Source organism: Trichomonas vaginalis, chromosome IV, assembly GCF_026262505.1.
Source record: "Trichomonas vaginalis G3 chromosome IV, whole genome shotgun sequence".
NCBI classification, from domain to species: Eukaryota; Parabasalia; order Trichomonadida; family Trichomonadidae; genus Trichomonas; species Trichomonas vaginalis.
The window spans coordinates 21,382,740-21,399,174 of record NC_067206.1 but is presented as its reverse complement, the minus strand read 5'-3'; the positions used below and the strand labels follow the sequence as shown (position 1 = coordinate 21,399,174).

General features: G+C 31.8%; 5 protein-coding genes and 2 pseudogenes across 7 annotated transcripts, besides 6 other annotated features; 3 read left to right on the top strand and 4 right to left on the bottom strand.

Annotated features, from left to right (window-relative positions):
* Nucleotides 1-1,433: part of a mobile genetic element that runs on past the window's edge.
* Nucleotides 7-833, bottom strand: TVAGG3_0140790 (annotated as a pseudogene). Its single transcript has one exon. A coding segment is annotated over exon 1 (827 nt).
* Nucleotides 1,434-2,568: 1,135 nt separating the features above from the next.
* On the top strand, nt 2,569-2,784 carry TVAGG3_0140770 (uncharacterized protein; the record flags this gene model as incomplete). Its single annotated transcript, XM_001302347.1, has 1 exon — nt 2,569-2,784. One exon carries the CDS (start codon nt 2,569-2,571, stop codon nt 2,782-2,784), a length of 216 nt encoding a protein of 71 aa, XP_001302348.1.
* Nucleotides 2,785-4,652: 1,868 nt separating this feature from the next.
* On the top strand, nt 4,653-6,314 carry TVAGG3_0140760 (uncharacterized protein; the record flags this gene model as incomplete). Its single annotated transcript, XM_001302346.1, has 1 exon — nt 4,654-6,282. One exon carries the CDS (start codon nt 4,654-4,656, stop codon nt 6,280-6,282), a length of 1,629 nt encoding a protein of 542 aa, XP_001302347.1.
* A 344-nt stretch (nt 6,315-6,658) lies between these two features.
* Nucleotides 6,659-6,686: a terminal%2Cinverted (terminal inverted repeat of Mariner transposon ID:TVAGG3_0140740).
* Nucleotides 6,659-7,960: a mobile genetic element.
* On the bottom strand, nt 6,739-7,864 carry TVAGG3_0140750 (annotated as a pseudogene). The gene has a single exon. A coding segment is annotated over exon 1 (1,126 nt).
* Nucleotides 7,933-7,960: a terminal%2Cinverted (terminal inverted repeat of Mariner transposon ID:TVAGG3_0140740).
* A 1,858-nt stretch (nt 7,961-9,818) lies between these two features.
* Nucleotides 9,819-11,684, top strand: TVAGG3_0140730 (uncharacterized protein; the record flags this gene model as incomplete). Its single annotated transcript, XM_001302345.1, has 1 exon — nt 9,819-11,684. The coding sequence occupies one exon, from the start codon at nt 9,819-9,821 to the stop codon at nt 11,682-11,684; it is 1,866 nt and encodes a 621-aa protein (XP_001302346.1).
* Nucleotides 11,685-11,905: 221 nt separating this feature from the next.
* Nucleotides 11,906-12,642, bottom strand: TVAGG3_0140720 (uncharacterized protein; the record flags this gene model as incomplete). The annotated part of the gene is made up of 1 exon (XM_001302344.2): nt 11,969-12,535. The coding sequence occupies one exon, from the start codon at nt 12,533-12,535 to the stop codon at nt 11,969-11,971; it is 567 nt and encodes a 188-aa protein (XP_001302345.1).
* A 385-nt stretch (nt 12,643-13,027) lies between these two features.
* Nucleotides 13,028-13,851: a mobile genetic element.
* Nucleotides 13,852-14,064: a mobile genetic element.
* A 508-nt stretch (nt 14,065-14,572) lies between these two features.
* On the bottom strand, nt 14,573-16,285 carry TVAGG3_0140690 (ribonuclease H-like family; the record flags this gene model as incomplete). The annotated part of the gene is made up of 1 exon (XM_001302343.1): nt 14,573-16,285. One exon carries the CDS (start codon nt 16,283-16,285, stop codon nt 14,573-14,575), a length of 1,713 nt encoding a protein of 570 aa, XP_001302344.1.
* Between the last annotated feature and the right edge of the window lie 150 nt (nt 16,286-16,435).

The window sequence follows — 16,435 nt, the reverse complement described above, 5'->3', positions numbered from 1 at the left end:
AAAAAGTTAATCAAATTTAACACTTCCTTTATTTAAATCAACTATTATTTTTCCATGTTCACCTAATTGCTGATATTGTGTGTAAAGTTCATTAATGCTCATTGGTAAATTCACTTGATAAAGCATAACGTTCAACTGTTGACGACTAAACCCACTGAAAATGAAAAGGGTTGATAGATTTGATTTAATGTTTGTGCTTAATGCTTTGAAGTATTGAACAGCCATGAAGAATGAACACTGAATGTGTCGACATTGAGTTAATAACTGATTAAAATATGATTTCTCATTTGTTATTAGTTTTGATTTCACTGCATCATCTAGAAAAATGAGTGAATGCAAAAATTCTCTATCAAAATTTGAAATAGAAAGTGTTTCAAATAATTCATCCCGTTGTTTATCAATAATTTTATTCTCTAATCCTTGCTTCTTGATTGTATTATATAATTCTTTATACATTAAAAAGTTTTTTAAATAATCTTCTGCTTCTTCTTGTGATAAATAAATAATTGGAATTTTGATTAAATGCTTTAAAGATTCAAATGTATCATCTGAAGGTGAACCTGAACGGTTGATATAAATTAACACATGTGAATGGGGGAAGTGTTAGCAATAATGATAATTTGTTTTAATATCGTTAATGTTTTACCTTTATTTTGTTTACCAATTGCTTCAGTGATTGAATTTAAGTAACATTCAGAATATGGAATTTTCATTAATTTTTCCTTAGATAGAGCATTTCTATTATCACTCAATGCTTCATTAATCATATCATCTACGTATGTATTATATACTCCTGCTAATTCTTCATAAGGGGTGGATGAGTTTAACTCCATTTAATCAAAAATAAATTTATAATTTTAAACATTTCTATTCATCAATATTTCATCATATGAACTTCTATACTGTGGTGGTGTACCTGTTGGATGATATTTCAAACCTTCATCTGGTGTCCATGTCCAATATGTAGTCCTAGTAAACCAAACCTGAGGAGGATTTGTCACCTTTGAACAGTAAGTGTCATTTTCACCCTGAATGATTGGATAAGCTTTCACTTGTACTGTAACTTGTGAGTTGAAAGTTTCTAATCCATCAAAGAATATACCCGCTCCATCACGTTGAACTGGAATAGTGCATAAGAATGAAGTTTGGTCTTTCCATGTTCTAGTTAATGGCGCGCCATCATCATCATTCAGTGGTCTAGTTAATGAGTCCTCGTATTCTTCCGTGCATTCATTCACCCCATCTAAATCAGAAGCTTGAAGCATACGTGTAAAGAATATGTCGCCCACTGTGGTCATCGCTTGATCGGGGAAGTTTCTGGAATCTATAGTGACCTGAAGACCTCGAAGCATTGGATTTTCTAAAACCGTTCTTTGCATTGCATTCTTCGGAAATGTTAACACAACATCTGTAACATTATGAAGAGCGTATGAGAAATCTGAGCTAATACCTTCAGGAGTGATGCAACCTCCATTTAGTGAACGAACGTCAATATGTTGAGCTGGAATCATGAATGGATCTTCCTTACTGAATAAACGTGGTATTGCTTTAACTGATTCTTCAATTAAACCGTATCCTGGTGTAATGTATTTATCCTCTAAAACTTCCATCTTTGTGCATGAAATAATAACACCATCAACTGTTGCGTCAGCAGATGTAGCGGCTAAGCTTGTAATTAATTTGGCAGGAAGTCCGATTTGTTGGAATTTGCGATCATATTTATAAACATGCTTCATAATCTTTTCATAATTTTCATCAGTTATCTTTTCATAAACGTAATTTTGTAAATCAGCAACTCTTAACGGGTCAACCTGACAAAATACTAAAGTATCCCTGAAAACATAATATTTAAGAATGATATCACCAAATGATTTAGGATAATCATCGAACGCCTGAAATGCTAACAAATCATTTACCGGAATAATCATATCAAAAGTGACATCAACTTCTTCATTTTCTTTCTTGAAAACTTCTGAAGGGTCAATATATTTACCACATACCGAGTTATCATATTTTTGAACATTATTATATAACGAATGAACAAACTTTTTAACTTTCCTTTCTGATTTTGGTTTATATGTTGCAAATGCGAAAGATTCACGGGCGCAATCCATCTGAAGATAACCGGCATCACCTCTTTCAGTTTCTACTTCTAATTGCTTAAAGCTTTGATTTGATGATTTGTAACCAACGAATAAACGCATGCATTTAAAAGCGGCATCACATGTGAAAGCTTTATTTGAAACTAGAGTTGCTTTAACTTTGCGTTTAATATATGTGTCACCTAATTGGTTCACATCATGAGCCGGATTTGTAATTCTTAAATGAGTTTGTTTATCATCAAAATATGGAGCATCAGAGTCATAGCATGAACTTTCAAGTTCTCTATAATATCTTCTACCATCATTCTTTGCGAATATTTCATTTATCTTTTCGAATGAATGAAACACATTTCCATTAATTGGTTTGGTGTTTGGCACCAAATAGTTAGTCGTCATTTATTAATAAATAAAAAAATCAAAATTAAAAGATGGAAATGAATTTTTAATTTTAATGAAATAATCAACTATGGCTGCAGGTATATTTAAGAAACTGTGGGATAGAGTAAAAAGAGGGGCGAGTAAAGTTTGGGAAACATTGAAGAAGGGAGCAAATTGGATATTTAAGAATAAAGAAGCAATTAGTGACGTTGCTGAATCAATAACACCAAAAGCTGCCCCAATAAGAGAAGTTTTAAATAAAGGAGAAAAAGTTTATCAAAGACTACAACCGATACTAAGATAAAAATAATTTTAAAATAATTTATTTTTCCACTATCTACCCCCTATTTTATTAAGTATTCCTTCAGCTATTCCACCAATTGCGTTACCTGCTTGTGCTCCCATCGCCGGATTACCTGCTTTAGTACCTAATACTCCACCTATGATAGTTCCTGCCGTTTTCGCTACTGGTGCCAAAAAGTTTGCAATGGGTTTAATAATCTTTTTATGAACCCAACCCGCAGCTTTCTTAATTCCATCCCATAATTTTTTAAAGAATCCTGCCGCCATTTCTGATTTAATATTAATTAAAAAATATATTTCATCACTTATATTCTAATTTTTATTTAATGATAAATGAAACCGATGTTAAAAATAAATGAAACAGAGGAGGAAGAAATAAATGAAAGTGAAAATGTTCAACAAAAAATAAACGTTGTTAAACCAATTACTGAAATAAAAATTTTTTCATCTGTTGAAGAATTTAATGACTATTATGCTAATAATAAAAAATTATTTGAAGAATTGACAACGTGTAAATTGAATAAAATGTTTAAAGTTGATGGATTCAAAATTTCAAAAATAAAAGGAGTGGTTAGTTTGAAATCTATTCCTCAATCAAGAATCACCTCATTAATGAAAATTGATGATTTAACAAAAAGAATAGAAGAGATTGAAGAAAGAATGAATCAAATAATTGATTTCATAAATTCAAATAATCATTAGTTTCTAATTTCTTTTTCTCGTTTATGAGGTCTTTGATTATGACTCCATTGATTCCATTCAGGATTTAAACAATGTTTAATTAATCGCGGAATATCTGACATCATCTGTATATATAGCTTCTTTTAAAATTAATGTTATTATGTATGAGCTGAGTGTAAATGTCTTACAATTTGAAAATTTTTAAATCTTGATTTATTCAAAAATGTAAGAATAAAAACCGTAAGAATCATACATTTTTTTACTTCATATGTTAAAAAAATGATACAAAATCGTTCGATATTGTATTTCATTATGGTAGTGAATCTTTTATTCATGAAAATAATTATTTCTAATTTCTTTTACTCTCTCGTATATACTAGATTTGAAGAATTCAGAACATTTCCCATAATCTCCTAAATGTTTTCTTATCTTATTGTTTTTCCATTCATTATATGAAACTGAATAAACTTTATCTTTATCTTTACACCTTTCATCACTTCCAATATATTTATATCTCAGTTTTGATTTAGCATTTTCATATTCATTAGCGTTTAATAATTCACAGTCTTCCTTTTTAAATTGATGTTTAAGATATTCAGGATTAACAATTCTATAATATTGCTTCCCTTTAAATCTTTGAATATAAACAGGAACACCATCCTCTAAAATTCGATAATCTATTTTATCTGGTTTTACTTGTTGGGTCATTTATGTAAGAATAAAAACCGTAAGAATCATACATTTTTTTACTTCATATGTTAAAAAAAATGATACAAAATCGTTCAATATTGTATGAATTCTTACGTTTACAATAAAAGTCACACAACCCGTCATATACTACTACTAAGTTTTTTATCAGCTAAATTTCAATGCGATTATGTATCTGCAATCATATATACATGTGACATATAATAATATAACGATGAACTTTAAAAGTTAAGGTTATTACATCGATAATTCTTAAATCACGGGGCATTTACTTAAAAGAATAACTAAAATTAGTGTGTGAGCAGCAATAAATGAATAATTAATATATATTTTAGAGAAATCTCTATATTCTGTAAATCTGATATGTTTCCAAAATATATGCCGAATTCAACTCAAATTACAAAATAATTGAATCATTTACACGGCAAATTTTTGAACAATAATTGACAAATTTTTTTTTATTCTGATATAAAAAATTTTTATGATACCTTCTGTTTCGATTTGGCCCGATAATGAAGCCTTAGCCAATGACTCATGTATACCATTATACATTGGCTTAAATTGCTTCGATGAAAGTGACCAACTTCATATTCTAGAGCGTCAAAAACTCGGAACTTGTTCTAGATGTCATACGCCAGTTACAAAAATCAGTGAATCATCGAATGGGAAAAACATATGTCCGATATGCAAGATGGATTTAACACAAATATCACGTGATCAAAAAGAAAATAAAAATTTTGCAATAGAAATTCCAGCGGGAAATGAGTATAGTTTTAATGTTATATTCGTTATAGATGGTAGAGGTACTTCTGATCAGTATTTTCATTCATTAGCATCAGCATCAAACGCAATAAACGTAGAAACGATTCCACCAACTGCAAAATGCGGATTTTGCATACTTTACAAGAATAATATCTCATTTATCCAATCACTAAACGGTACAGCATTCTTTATCGATATGCCGCTTCAAATTAATTTATATAATGCTATAACAATTAACAATATTCTAATAAATGCGTCAGACTTAAGAACAGTAATGGAAGCAGCTTTTACAGCTAATAGCAGTTTCTCAAATACTCCAATCGAAGAGCCAGTTTTTTTCCAAAATTTTTTCAATGCCCCACCAAAATGTTTCGTAAAACTAATTACATTTACGTCAACATCAGTAGTACAGTGCGCTAATACGAATACTACTATTGATGTCATAGGTTCCAAGCCGAAATCTGATGATTCAGATTCAATTTGCATAAGTGATGATAAAACATCAAGTCAGATGCAAATACAAGAATATATTAAGCGAGTTTTTACAGAACCAATACATTTTGATGCAAAAATTGAAATATTTTATCTACCAACTATCAGAACTAATCCTTCTCAAATTAAATCAAGGTGTGTGATGCCTGGAACACTATTCTTTACTAAAGTAGAGTACCAATGGGTCTCTTATTCCTTCAGTTCATTACCTTTTGTAGTTTTGAGTAGATCTATCGTTCACAAGAACAATAAATTTGTTCACAGGATCAGAGTCTTCTCAGAATCATTCCCGATTACTCATTCCAACGTAATTCTTCTTCAATCGGTAAATCCTGCAATTATTGCCGCTGTCAAGCTACAACAGTTACCAGGCGTTATTAAGATGATGCTTGACTACTACAATAATAAAGTCATACCGTATATGCCAGGTCCCCCTAGAAACGACAATTATTTTGATTTATTTCCAAATTTGTCGTGGCTCATAAGATATTATAAGAATATGGACAGTTGGATCACAAATAATCCATTGATAATTCAACCAGACCTAATTAGCTCGATGTTCTTCCCCTGTGTCTCATTTTGGATGAATGTCAACGAAAAAATCGAAGAAATGGCTTCAGAGTTCCTTTTTGGACATCCTGCAGACTTGGAGCCAATTGTTGTAATAGATATGTACTATAAAATTCTGATTTTTGCCGATTGCGAACTTGAAAAAGAGTCAGTCTTAGTAAAAGAGATGCAGAAACGCGCAAAAAGAAGATTTCCTGTTCCATCAATCAAGAAAAGAGAAAGATTATCTGCAAAGAACTACTTCCCTTTGAAAATGAAATGGACTGATGAGAATTTCCATTCTTAACTATATTATTTTGTTTGTTTATATTATAAATATGTTGTTTTGTTTGATTTAATACTAATTTATATTAGTCTACGCTCTTTTTACAAAATTATATTCTGATCTAAGCATTTTTTAATTCAAAGAAGCTCACTATAGCAGTATTTGAATTCCTCATTAATTATGGGCTCAAATTGAGAACATTTTAATATGTCTTATAAGCACTCGATTCATCAAGCAAAGTTGTTCCCTTATTTAATTTTTGCTATGATCGCATTTGATTAAATAGTTTTCCCTTGTGAGCCTCAGCTATTCGAACGGCCATCATTCTCCTGTGTATCTTTGTATTCTGCGCAGATAATTGTCAATTATGATAACTTGGATAAAACGATGAAATATATAGGGTGTCCAAAGGTGTGTTTAGCACAAACCTGAATACTGCGAATAGAAATAAACAAGTTACATATATATAAAGTTTATTTAAATATAATCACCATTGGATTCAATCACGCGTTCGCAGCGATCGATCCAGGCTTGAAAGACACGCTTTAAATCATCATGAGAAAATTGCTCAAATTGCTCTCTTACAAAATTTTCAAGATCATCTGGACTCGCGAATTCGCGTCCTTCAGCTCTCTTTTTTAGCGTGCCGAATAAATAAAAGTCAGAGGGTGCAATATCAGGTGAATAAATTGGGTTTGGAACAACTTTGACATTGTTTTCCACCAAGTAATTCATTACCTTATGACTTTTGTGAACTCTTGAATTATCAAAATGAATTGCAAACTTTTGTTTTTGTTGTTTGGATTTCTCAAACTCATCAGAATTGATAATTTGAGTAAGAACATTGTCAATTAGATACTGAGCATTCATCGTATTAGGTTTTTGAAGAATATCAATTGCGATGATGCCATTCACGCCCCAAAAAACCGACAACATCATCATTGGTGTGTCAATTTTTTTCTTCGGGAATGTTTGCGGATTTTCATCCTTCGGGATCCACATGATTTTGGCTTCTGTTGCATATTGAAACCAAGACTCGTCCCCTGTTACTAAAAAGCGAAACTTCTTGGATTGATACGCACCCAATATAGAGAGGAGCTCTTTCGAAGATTGGACTCTAGATTTTTTGTGAACTGAATTAAGGTTGTGCGGAACCCAACGTGTATACGCTAGTTTGTAGTTCAAATAATTGTGCAGATAATAACTGACTGTTGTACGTGGTATCTTTGTCATCTCCTCTATCTTCTGAGTGATGCTCTTGGTCTTCATCTAGCGCTTGAAGAATTGCTTTGATTTTTCTTTGATCCGGCGATTTTTTGTCAATTTTTATGATGGGCGCCTTTTTGTTCATGAAGTGATACATCCTAACATGATACGTTACAGTGGAATAGCTAGGAGCATCCATACCGAAGCATTTTACCAATGTCTCGTAGATTTTTTTACAGTCTTTGCATTTTTTTGCAAGAGCGAGGATGTTTTCTTTATGATTCATTAAAAAAATGAAAAAAATCCCGCCAAAATTTCCCGCGAAACTGCCTCTTGTCTCAAAATTCATTTTATATCCCGGCATGGCGCCAAAATACAACATACTCATCATATACATATATTCATATTTTTTATTATATATTTATAATCAGCATATATCTCCTTTAATAGTCTCATATAGAGCGCTGTGCTAAACGCACCTTTGGACACCCTATATGATGAAAAATGACATCATATTGATGAACTTTGAATTGTTTATGAGGTTCTACTTGATGTTTTGGCTTATTACATTGAACATGATAAAGGTTGAATAAGTGCATGGAAAGTAAGCATATATTGAATGCTTGATCAAAAAGATTCACTGTATAAATTTGAACAAAACTCCTCTAGTATCAAAAAAAAAATGTGAATATTAAACCATATCAAAGGAAGCTAACTACATTTCTTAAAATCCTCTATAAGATAATAACCACTATTGTTAGATGTATTATCTGCGATACAGATATTTTCTTCAAGATCAACATCACATTTCTTAATCAAATTCATAAAAACTCCAAGTTCAAATTTCATATCGATGAGTTATCCTGTAAAATGAATAAAGAGAGTACTCATATTTCTTTATCTAATCTGGCCGATTCTGGTTAATAACCGCTGGGAAACGTACCCCAAGGTAAAAAAATCTGGTTTATATGGTAATAAAAAATTTTTATTTTTTGATTTTCAAAATATTTTTGGAGATATTAAATTCGTTTCCCGTATAATTTTCTGTTGCAATATACATTTACTATTCATGGCGGTGCATACTATGCTAATTTCGTGCGAATCTCATGTATTTTTTATTACCAATTCTGGTGTTCTTTCCCCATTTTTTCCTCTCAATTTATTTACAAAATCTCTCAATTTTGTAAAAAAAGTTCTCAATTTTCCCCATGCCACACATGTTTTCTGGGAATAAGAAGAGGTTCCCCATTATATATGGGTTAGCAAAAATTTCTCCTAGGATGACTCAACGTGCTTTAACAATACGATTTTCCTAAGATAAAAGTTTCTTCCACAAAATTAGATTATCCTTTGATAAAAGAAGGCATTAATTCAAATATATCATTGAAAGATCAACTATATTCACTTCATATTAGTCAAAACCATAATCTCAGTGGTTTACCTCAAGGTTTTTTATCCCAGATTCTATAAATCTCAATTGTATGGCCTAGTGTAAGGATATATCGATATATTACAAATATTAAGCCCCGCCTATTAATATCATCAATATCTCTTGACTTAATTTCGATTTTTACATTTTTTTTTATTGATCAAGCCTAACATTGCAGAGATTAAATTTAATAGGTTTAACATTTTAAAAAGCTGTTAAATTATCAATTATGAGCGAAGTTTAATAATGTATATCATATTGAGTAGGTTTTTGGTATGTATAAATTCGGATCTAGAATATATGAGATGAGAAATGTAATATTACTCTTTAGAAACTCTTTTGCTTCATACTTATTTTGAAAATTGAATAATTTGATCGAAAACATTGAAATAGAAACAAAATATTTTTATCTAATGATTTTTAAATCACTAATACTACTATTTTATATGTATTTTTAACATCTTTCTAATATATAATTAAAAACTTGGAGAAAAGAGAATAAATAAAGGGAAAATAAGAAGAAAAGGAGAAAAGAAAGAGAAAGAAGAGAAGGAGGAAAAAAATTAGGAAAAATAATAAGGGCATATTTCATATTAACTGCAAATAATTTGGTTTTGTTATTGGCCGGAGGCCCGAATTTTTTTGAAAAAAAAATTTAATACCATTTGAGTTTCCCAGATTTTAATGGATTTAACCAGAAACGGCCACCTTACTTTATCTGATATAGGTGGATCTGAACTCTGAGCAGATAAAAAAGTAGCAGTTTTCTCATATAAAGTTCTCAAATGTTTATTGTTTAACTTTACCGATGTTTCATCGTTAATGGACAATAAAAATTTAAAGAAAATAAGAGTTCTTTATCTGCAACAATCTTTGTGGATTCTGAACCGACAAAATTGACAACAAATTTTTTTATATTTGGATGTTGGAATTTCACCCCACATTTCCGCGCCAAGGAGTGCGTGGGGAAAAAGGTTCCCGCGTCCGAATTGTTGGTCAGTCAGAGAGTAGCTCACTTCTATTCTCAGTTAATACATTAAGCCATACAATTGTAGAGCAAGTGAATACTGATGGCTCATCATTAACAGTTATATCATTTAAAGGGTACATTGATATTGTATCTGCTGCACTATCTCATGATAAAGAGTTAATACAGATAACAGAAAGAATCCCAGTTGAACAAAGATTCGTTTTTTCATCGTATATTGTAGATATTCAGACCATGGCCAGATCATCACCTATACAGTCAAATGATCCGATCACTGCCTTCTTTATACTTCAAAAACAGAACAACGCTTATCAATTACTTCATATTATTGGGAATAACATAGCTCATCTTACGATTACTGTCAACAAAAGCGAAATTAAATTCCAAAGGGTACGTGGTGGAGTCAATATCTACTCAGTTATCTGGTGGAAATTTGATATTCGCAACTTATTACTGTCCGTAGTACATAGATATGATAATGCAATGGTATTATCAGAGTTCCAGTTCACTAAAGGACGCGTCAGTACTCTCCCAATTCTTCCATTTACATTACTTGAAGAACAAAAGTTGTCTCCTGACTTTTCCTATTCGCCATTGTCACTATCTCATCTTCCATACTACGAATTTACAGATAGAAGAGTCTTTTTGTCGCATTATAAATCAAAAATTCTCTTAATTCAACAAGTTATTCCGACATCACCAGGAAAGATTGGATTTTTCATATCAGTTTACCCAACAAACTTCAATGATTACATAATGATCGATGCTCCTAATACAGAAATACCAATTGCCTTCTACCATTGCGGAGAATGCGCAATTGTATTTTCTCCACACTATTTCTCATGTTTCATCAACTTTACAAGGGGCAAACCATCAACACATTTGTTTGTCGAACACCCTGATGACCAAATAATGAGCCAGAACTGTCAAACAATTAAGAATTCAAATTTATTAATTGATATGGACAACGGAAATATTTTTGAAGTTGTTCCTGTGATCGACAGATTGATCCTGAACATGGCAAGCTCAGAAACCAAAAACTTCAAAGATATGGCTCTATTCGCTCAAAGATCTGGTTCAAAACAATCGTTGGTGTCACTTTTTGCAAGTTTACAATTTAATTGGGACAAAAAGTTAGCTCTTGACACGTTAAGTCACTTTATAGAGTACTCCATGCATTCTATTAAGCATGACAATATACAATTCCAGTCAGCTCCGATGTTTGTTCCTCATCATGCTCCGATACAGACGATGACGAACAAAGAGATACTCCAATCGCTGGATATCAAGACATTTCTTAAGAGTCAAAAAGCAATTGATAAGATATCCCCATTACTTAATGATATTGAATCAAATTTCCCTTCTGCAGTGAAAAAGCCAACGAGAAGACAGATTTTCTTTTTGTTGGCACAATCAACAATCCAAAGGAAATCGAAACAGACCGATGAAGCAGCTCTTATCGCAATTAGAAAAATGGAAAAGCAAAATGCTATAGTAACAACGATCAGAATTGCTTTCAATGAATGGAAAGAGATGCATAAGCCATCTCTTGCTATTTATTATTGTATAATTCGTATATTACAACACCTTACAATCGTAAATTTGTGGCCATCCATTGTTGGAATTGACACTGAGATCGCTGAACTGTATAATAATGACGAAGTCCATGATGCTGCCTTACACATGGACTTCGTTCTCAATGAAGGAAAGAAGAAAGTGACAGATTTACCTGAAGACGCAACAATAAGTCAGGAACTGATGTCAATTGATGACCAGACAATTGGAACTTATGATTTGTAAGTGTTTCTTATATATATTATCTTTTATATTAATGTATTTTTTTCTATAGAAAAATAAATAATAAATTTATGTAGTTTATTCATTTCTCTATTGTGTTTTCGTATTTAGGGTTTACAAATTTTTAACTTATCAAATAATTTTGTTTTTGACCGTTTTGTAGTACAATGAACATTATTATTTAAAAATCTGAGTGTTAAATATTGTAATAAGCAATGTATTTTATAATAACAAAATGAGATATAAAAAAAATTAGATGAAGAAAGGTAAAATTGATGAACATTCAGTTACTTTGTAACAGGTGGTCGAATCTCTTCAAAAGCAACATGGCAAATCTTGCAGTTTGCAAGCTTTGGATTTTTCCAAGTTTTTTGAGGATCGTATTCGAAGATAGTTTCATTTGCAACAACACGCTCATACTGAATCGTAACAAGTGGGAAAAGATTACTAAATTGAGACTTATTCATGGCCTCAGAAGGTAATGGCGTGTTTTCTTGGAATGGTAGGTTAATATTAGCCTCTGTAGCAACTACACGTGGTTTTTGTATAATGTATTGATTCAAACTTGATGTCTCTGGGAATTTAAAGACACACCAATTTTTTGCATTGGCTGGACCGATCAGCTTGTCAAGCTGCCATTGAGGATCATTCTGTGGTTGCTTTTCTATCCATTTTTCTGCTGGTAATCTGTTCTTAAATCGAGGATAAGCAATGTATTCTGGGAAAATTTGAAGATGGAAAGCTATTTCACCTTTCATTACGATGACACCAACTGATCTCAATATTGGAATTGGGAAATAGACAGATTCATTGATAAATTTAACTAAAAAGGTTATATCATCAGTAAGAGACATGGGTTCATGATTCTGATTTTGTTTCTGACGAAGATTCTGAAAATTACCTTTGATAATTTGTCTGATTCTCTCGGATTCTGGAACCGGATTATTTGTTTCAATTTCCATTCTCCAAGATTGTCACTTTTTCAGTAATTGTTAAATGTATGAAAATGGCCAGAAAATAATAACACATAAAATATGTGGAATGTATTTTTGTCTTAATTCCAGTAAACTTCAGAGATTGAGCGGAGCAATTTCACGAATAAACTATTTTTACAATAAATATAGAATGGACATCCAAAATTAAACCCTTTTCTTGTTTTAAATTTTCCCAAAAATTCTCAGATACTTAATAAATGAGATTTTTATTGCTTAATTTTATCCTGATATGACTATTAATAACTCAATTGAGATAAAGATGTGAAAACTTAAATTTTATAATCCCTGGGATGCACTTTCTTCGATTTTCTTTAAATTTTTGGGATAAATTTTGACATCGTTTTTTTTTTGGAGATTGGGACAAAGTTGCAACTCGGCACTTTTTGTAAAAAAATGGGGTCATACTCATAATGAATAGAGACTTATAGCCAAGTCTTGATATCATGCAGGGAGAATATACATTGATAAGCAATTATATTTTATAGTAGTAGTATTCAGAAATTCTTACAATTTACAATACAATTTTCAAAAATGGATAAAGACTTATAGCCAAGTCTTGATATCATGCAGGGAGAATATACATTGATAAGCAATTATATTTTATAGTAGTAGTATTCAGAAATTCTTACAATTTACAATACAATTTTCAAAAATGGATAAAGACCAATAGCCAAGTCTTGATATCATGCAGGGAGACTCTCTACAAATACAAAAATTGATTATCATAAGGAAATACAAATTTATCAATTTTCATGTGAAAATTACATAAATTTGTTCTCCAATAAATAGCAATAATACTTTGAATGTTATATTAAGTAATATAGCTTCAGGTAAATAAGCTTACACTTCAAAAATATACTGTTTATTCATTAATTTTAAAAAAAGTCCAAATTATCTAATCTTGCTTACTCTTCCTTTAAACTTCTTTGTGCCAAATTTAATATTGTCTTCAAAGATGGAATAAGGACATTAGGTTCAATCCTTCGGCTTTCGACAATTTCCAAAATGTGTTGAATTAATTTCAAACATTCATCGTGTTTTGAAGCTCTTTGCTCAACAATCCGATTACCTGCCCTTGTAAGAATTCTTACTGATCTATCTTCATTCAAAACATTAGCGACTTGAACCTTAATAATCGCATTTGGAATCACAACAGTGATGAGAGTTATGACGATATAAAAAATATTTTATTATACTCATTCGAAATTAAAAATAATAAAATTTATATATATTAATTTCATTAAATCAAGGTTAAAAATCTCACCGGAAAAATAACCTCAGTGTGATAAATTTATCACCGGAAAAATTTACAATAAGGTTAATACCGAAAATATCGAAAAATAAACATTTAAGGTTAATTTAAGAGTATGCGCTTTTGTCACCTACTCTTTTTTTGCTGGCGACCCCCCGTTCACAAAAAAAATATCGAGCGAAGGGGGGGGGTCGCCAGCAAAAATCGAAAATTTTTTTGGTGAACGGGGGGGGGGGGCGCCAGCGAGAACCTTAAAAATAAACTTCAGAAAAAAAAATCTAAAAAGAAAAAAAGCGAAAAGGCCCTAGGGTCGAACCGGGGAACTTAAGGCTTATACTATGACTCTTACCACTGAACTATATTATCTGTGGATCGGTGCTTTATATATTGTAAATATAAAGATTATCATAACGAATTAAAATGTAAAATAATAAATATTACTCTTATATATTATTAGATTTTAAATTACAAAATAATAATAACAAAAAAAATATTCATGACCGGAGGTTTTAATTAATGTTTAATGAAAGAGAACGATTCATTATAAATTATTGAATGTTAAATTGTTGTAAAAACACATTGAAATATTTGTGAAGAAAATGGCTATTTAATATTGAAAAATAAATAATAACAAAATGTTTATTTCATTTAGTTGCCATTAAGATATGACGGCTATTTAACAAGTTTTTCTTGGATCTTAACCGCCTAACGTTCAAAATTAACCTTTGTGCTTTGATATTACGTTCACATGTTGCCTCCGAAGGAGATGAACATAACAAGCGTAATGCTATTTCCGCAAGGATGGATCTTTCTCCAATTCTATGCGAGATCTCTTCCCAAGCATAATTTTGTGCCTCGTCCATCAGATCGTTCTCAAAGATGTCTGATTCCTTATTGATGAACGTATTATATAACGAGAGTACAAGCGTTTTTTGTCTTTCGTTCAATCGGAATTGAACCAAAATGCGCTTGAGGTAATCTTTAGCTGCTGTTAGATCATTTTCGGCAGTCTGATGATTATCCTCGCGTACATCTTGCAATGTAAGCCTAAGTTGATCATCAGATTCGACAATTCTACGAAATGTGCCTTCATCTGTTACATCAATTACAGCGTTTGTGTTACCTTCCTCAAAAATAGAATCCATGTAAATGTCCTGTAAATCTTCTGCCGGATCTTTATCAGGAATATGCTCACTTTGAAAGGAACTCAAGGGATCGGCCAAATCTTCTACTTCTTCGTTTTTAACAAACTTTCTATGGAAGTAGAACCTTCCTCTCGGCGTGAGAGAGAATGCCAAACACCATAGCCCACCAAAGTCAGAGTCCAAGGTATAGCTATCCAATGAAGATGCCAAGATGGATCCGAATGCATTATGCAAATTGGATGTCAAAAGATTGAGAGCTGATATGGCTTTACGAAGCCAAATGTAACAATTTGCCAACAATGCCTTATCCGATTCGAATACTAAGATTAGCTTTTTAAGAACAGCTAAACAATCTTTCAATTGTACGATTTTATCGTGATCTACATTTATATATTGCTTGATTTTGTTTTCGTACTTAAGAATAAAGACACATATATTATAGTCATATATCCATCTGGTGGATACATGCTGTGGACATTGTGCACCTATATCGTCAGCATGAATGCGACAAAGTTCTGCAATTCTGTGCACATCCTTTACTAAACTTTGTAACTGGTTGTTCTTGCCAGCAATATATTGATAGCTGTTGTGGATTCTGTGACACAAACAGGGAATAAGCAATATCTTGTAGTATTTTGGATCTCTGTCATGATAGAATGAATCATTCCAAGTATCTTTGATGAATTTTAACTGTGCTGGTCCTCCGTCAACTACCACACTACCTATCTTGACTTTCCTAATGTCAATTCTGTTAAATCCTGCTGTTATTGCGGATTTATAATCCTGACTTGTCTGGCCATCCTTCATATCTATCGCCTCTACTGGGTATGGCATCATTTGCTCCAACGGATTTGTTAAGACAAAATCAAGATTGTGGTAATCATGTGTCTTGCCTTCATCGATGGCGACACAAGTGTATGCTTTTTTGGCGAATTCGAGAACTTTAGCAAGGTGTATGCTGTTAGCAATAGCAATCATTCTATTTCGGATCTCATCACGTGTAATAGGCTTATATAATTTGTCAGCAAGTTTTTCCGGATTGATATTAGCTGACTGAAGTTGTTTGTATTTGTTCATCATTTGATATATTGTGAACATAATGAAAATCTTTGCAACATGCGTGAATTCTGGGGATGCAAATGTGTCTAAGGCAAGGTTGAACTTACCGGTAAAAATGGTCATTTCATCGTATACATTCGATAAATCCAACATTGGATCATTTGGCTGTTTACCTTTAAGTTAGTATACATATCATGGGTACGGCGGCACTGCGCGCCTCCTTACCCATTATATGTGAATTTGACACTTTACAAAACCGTTAACGTATATTTTACAACACTAACGACTTCACTAACGAATTCA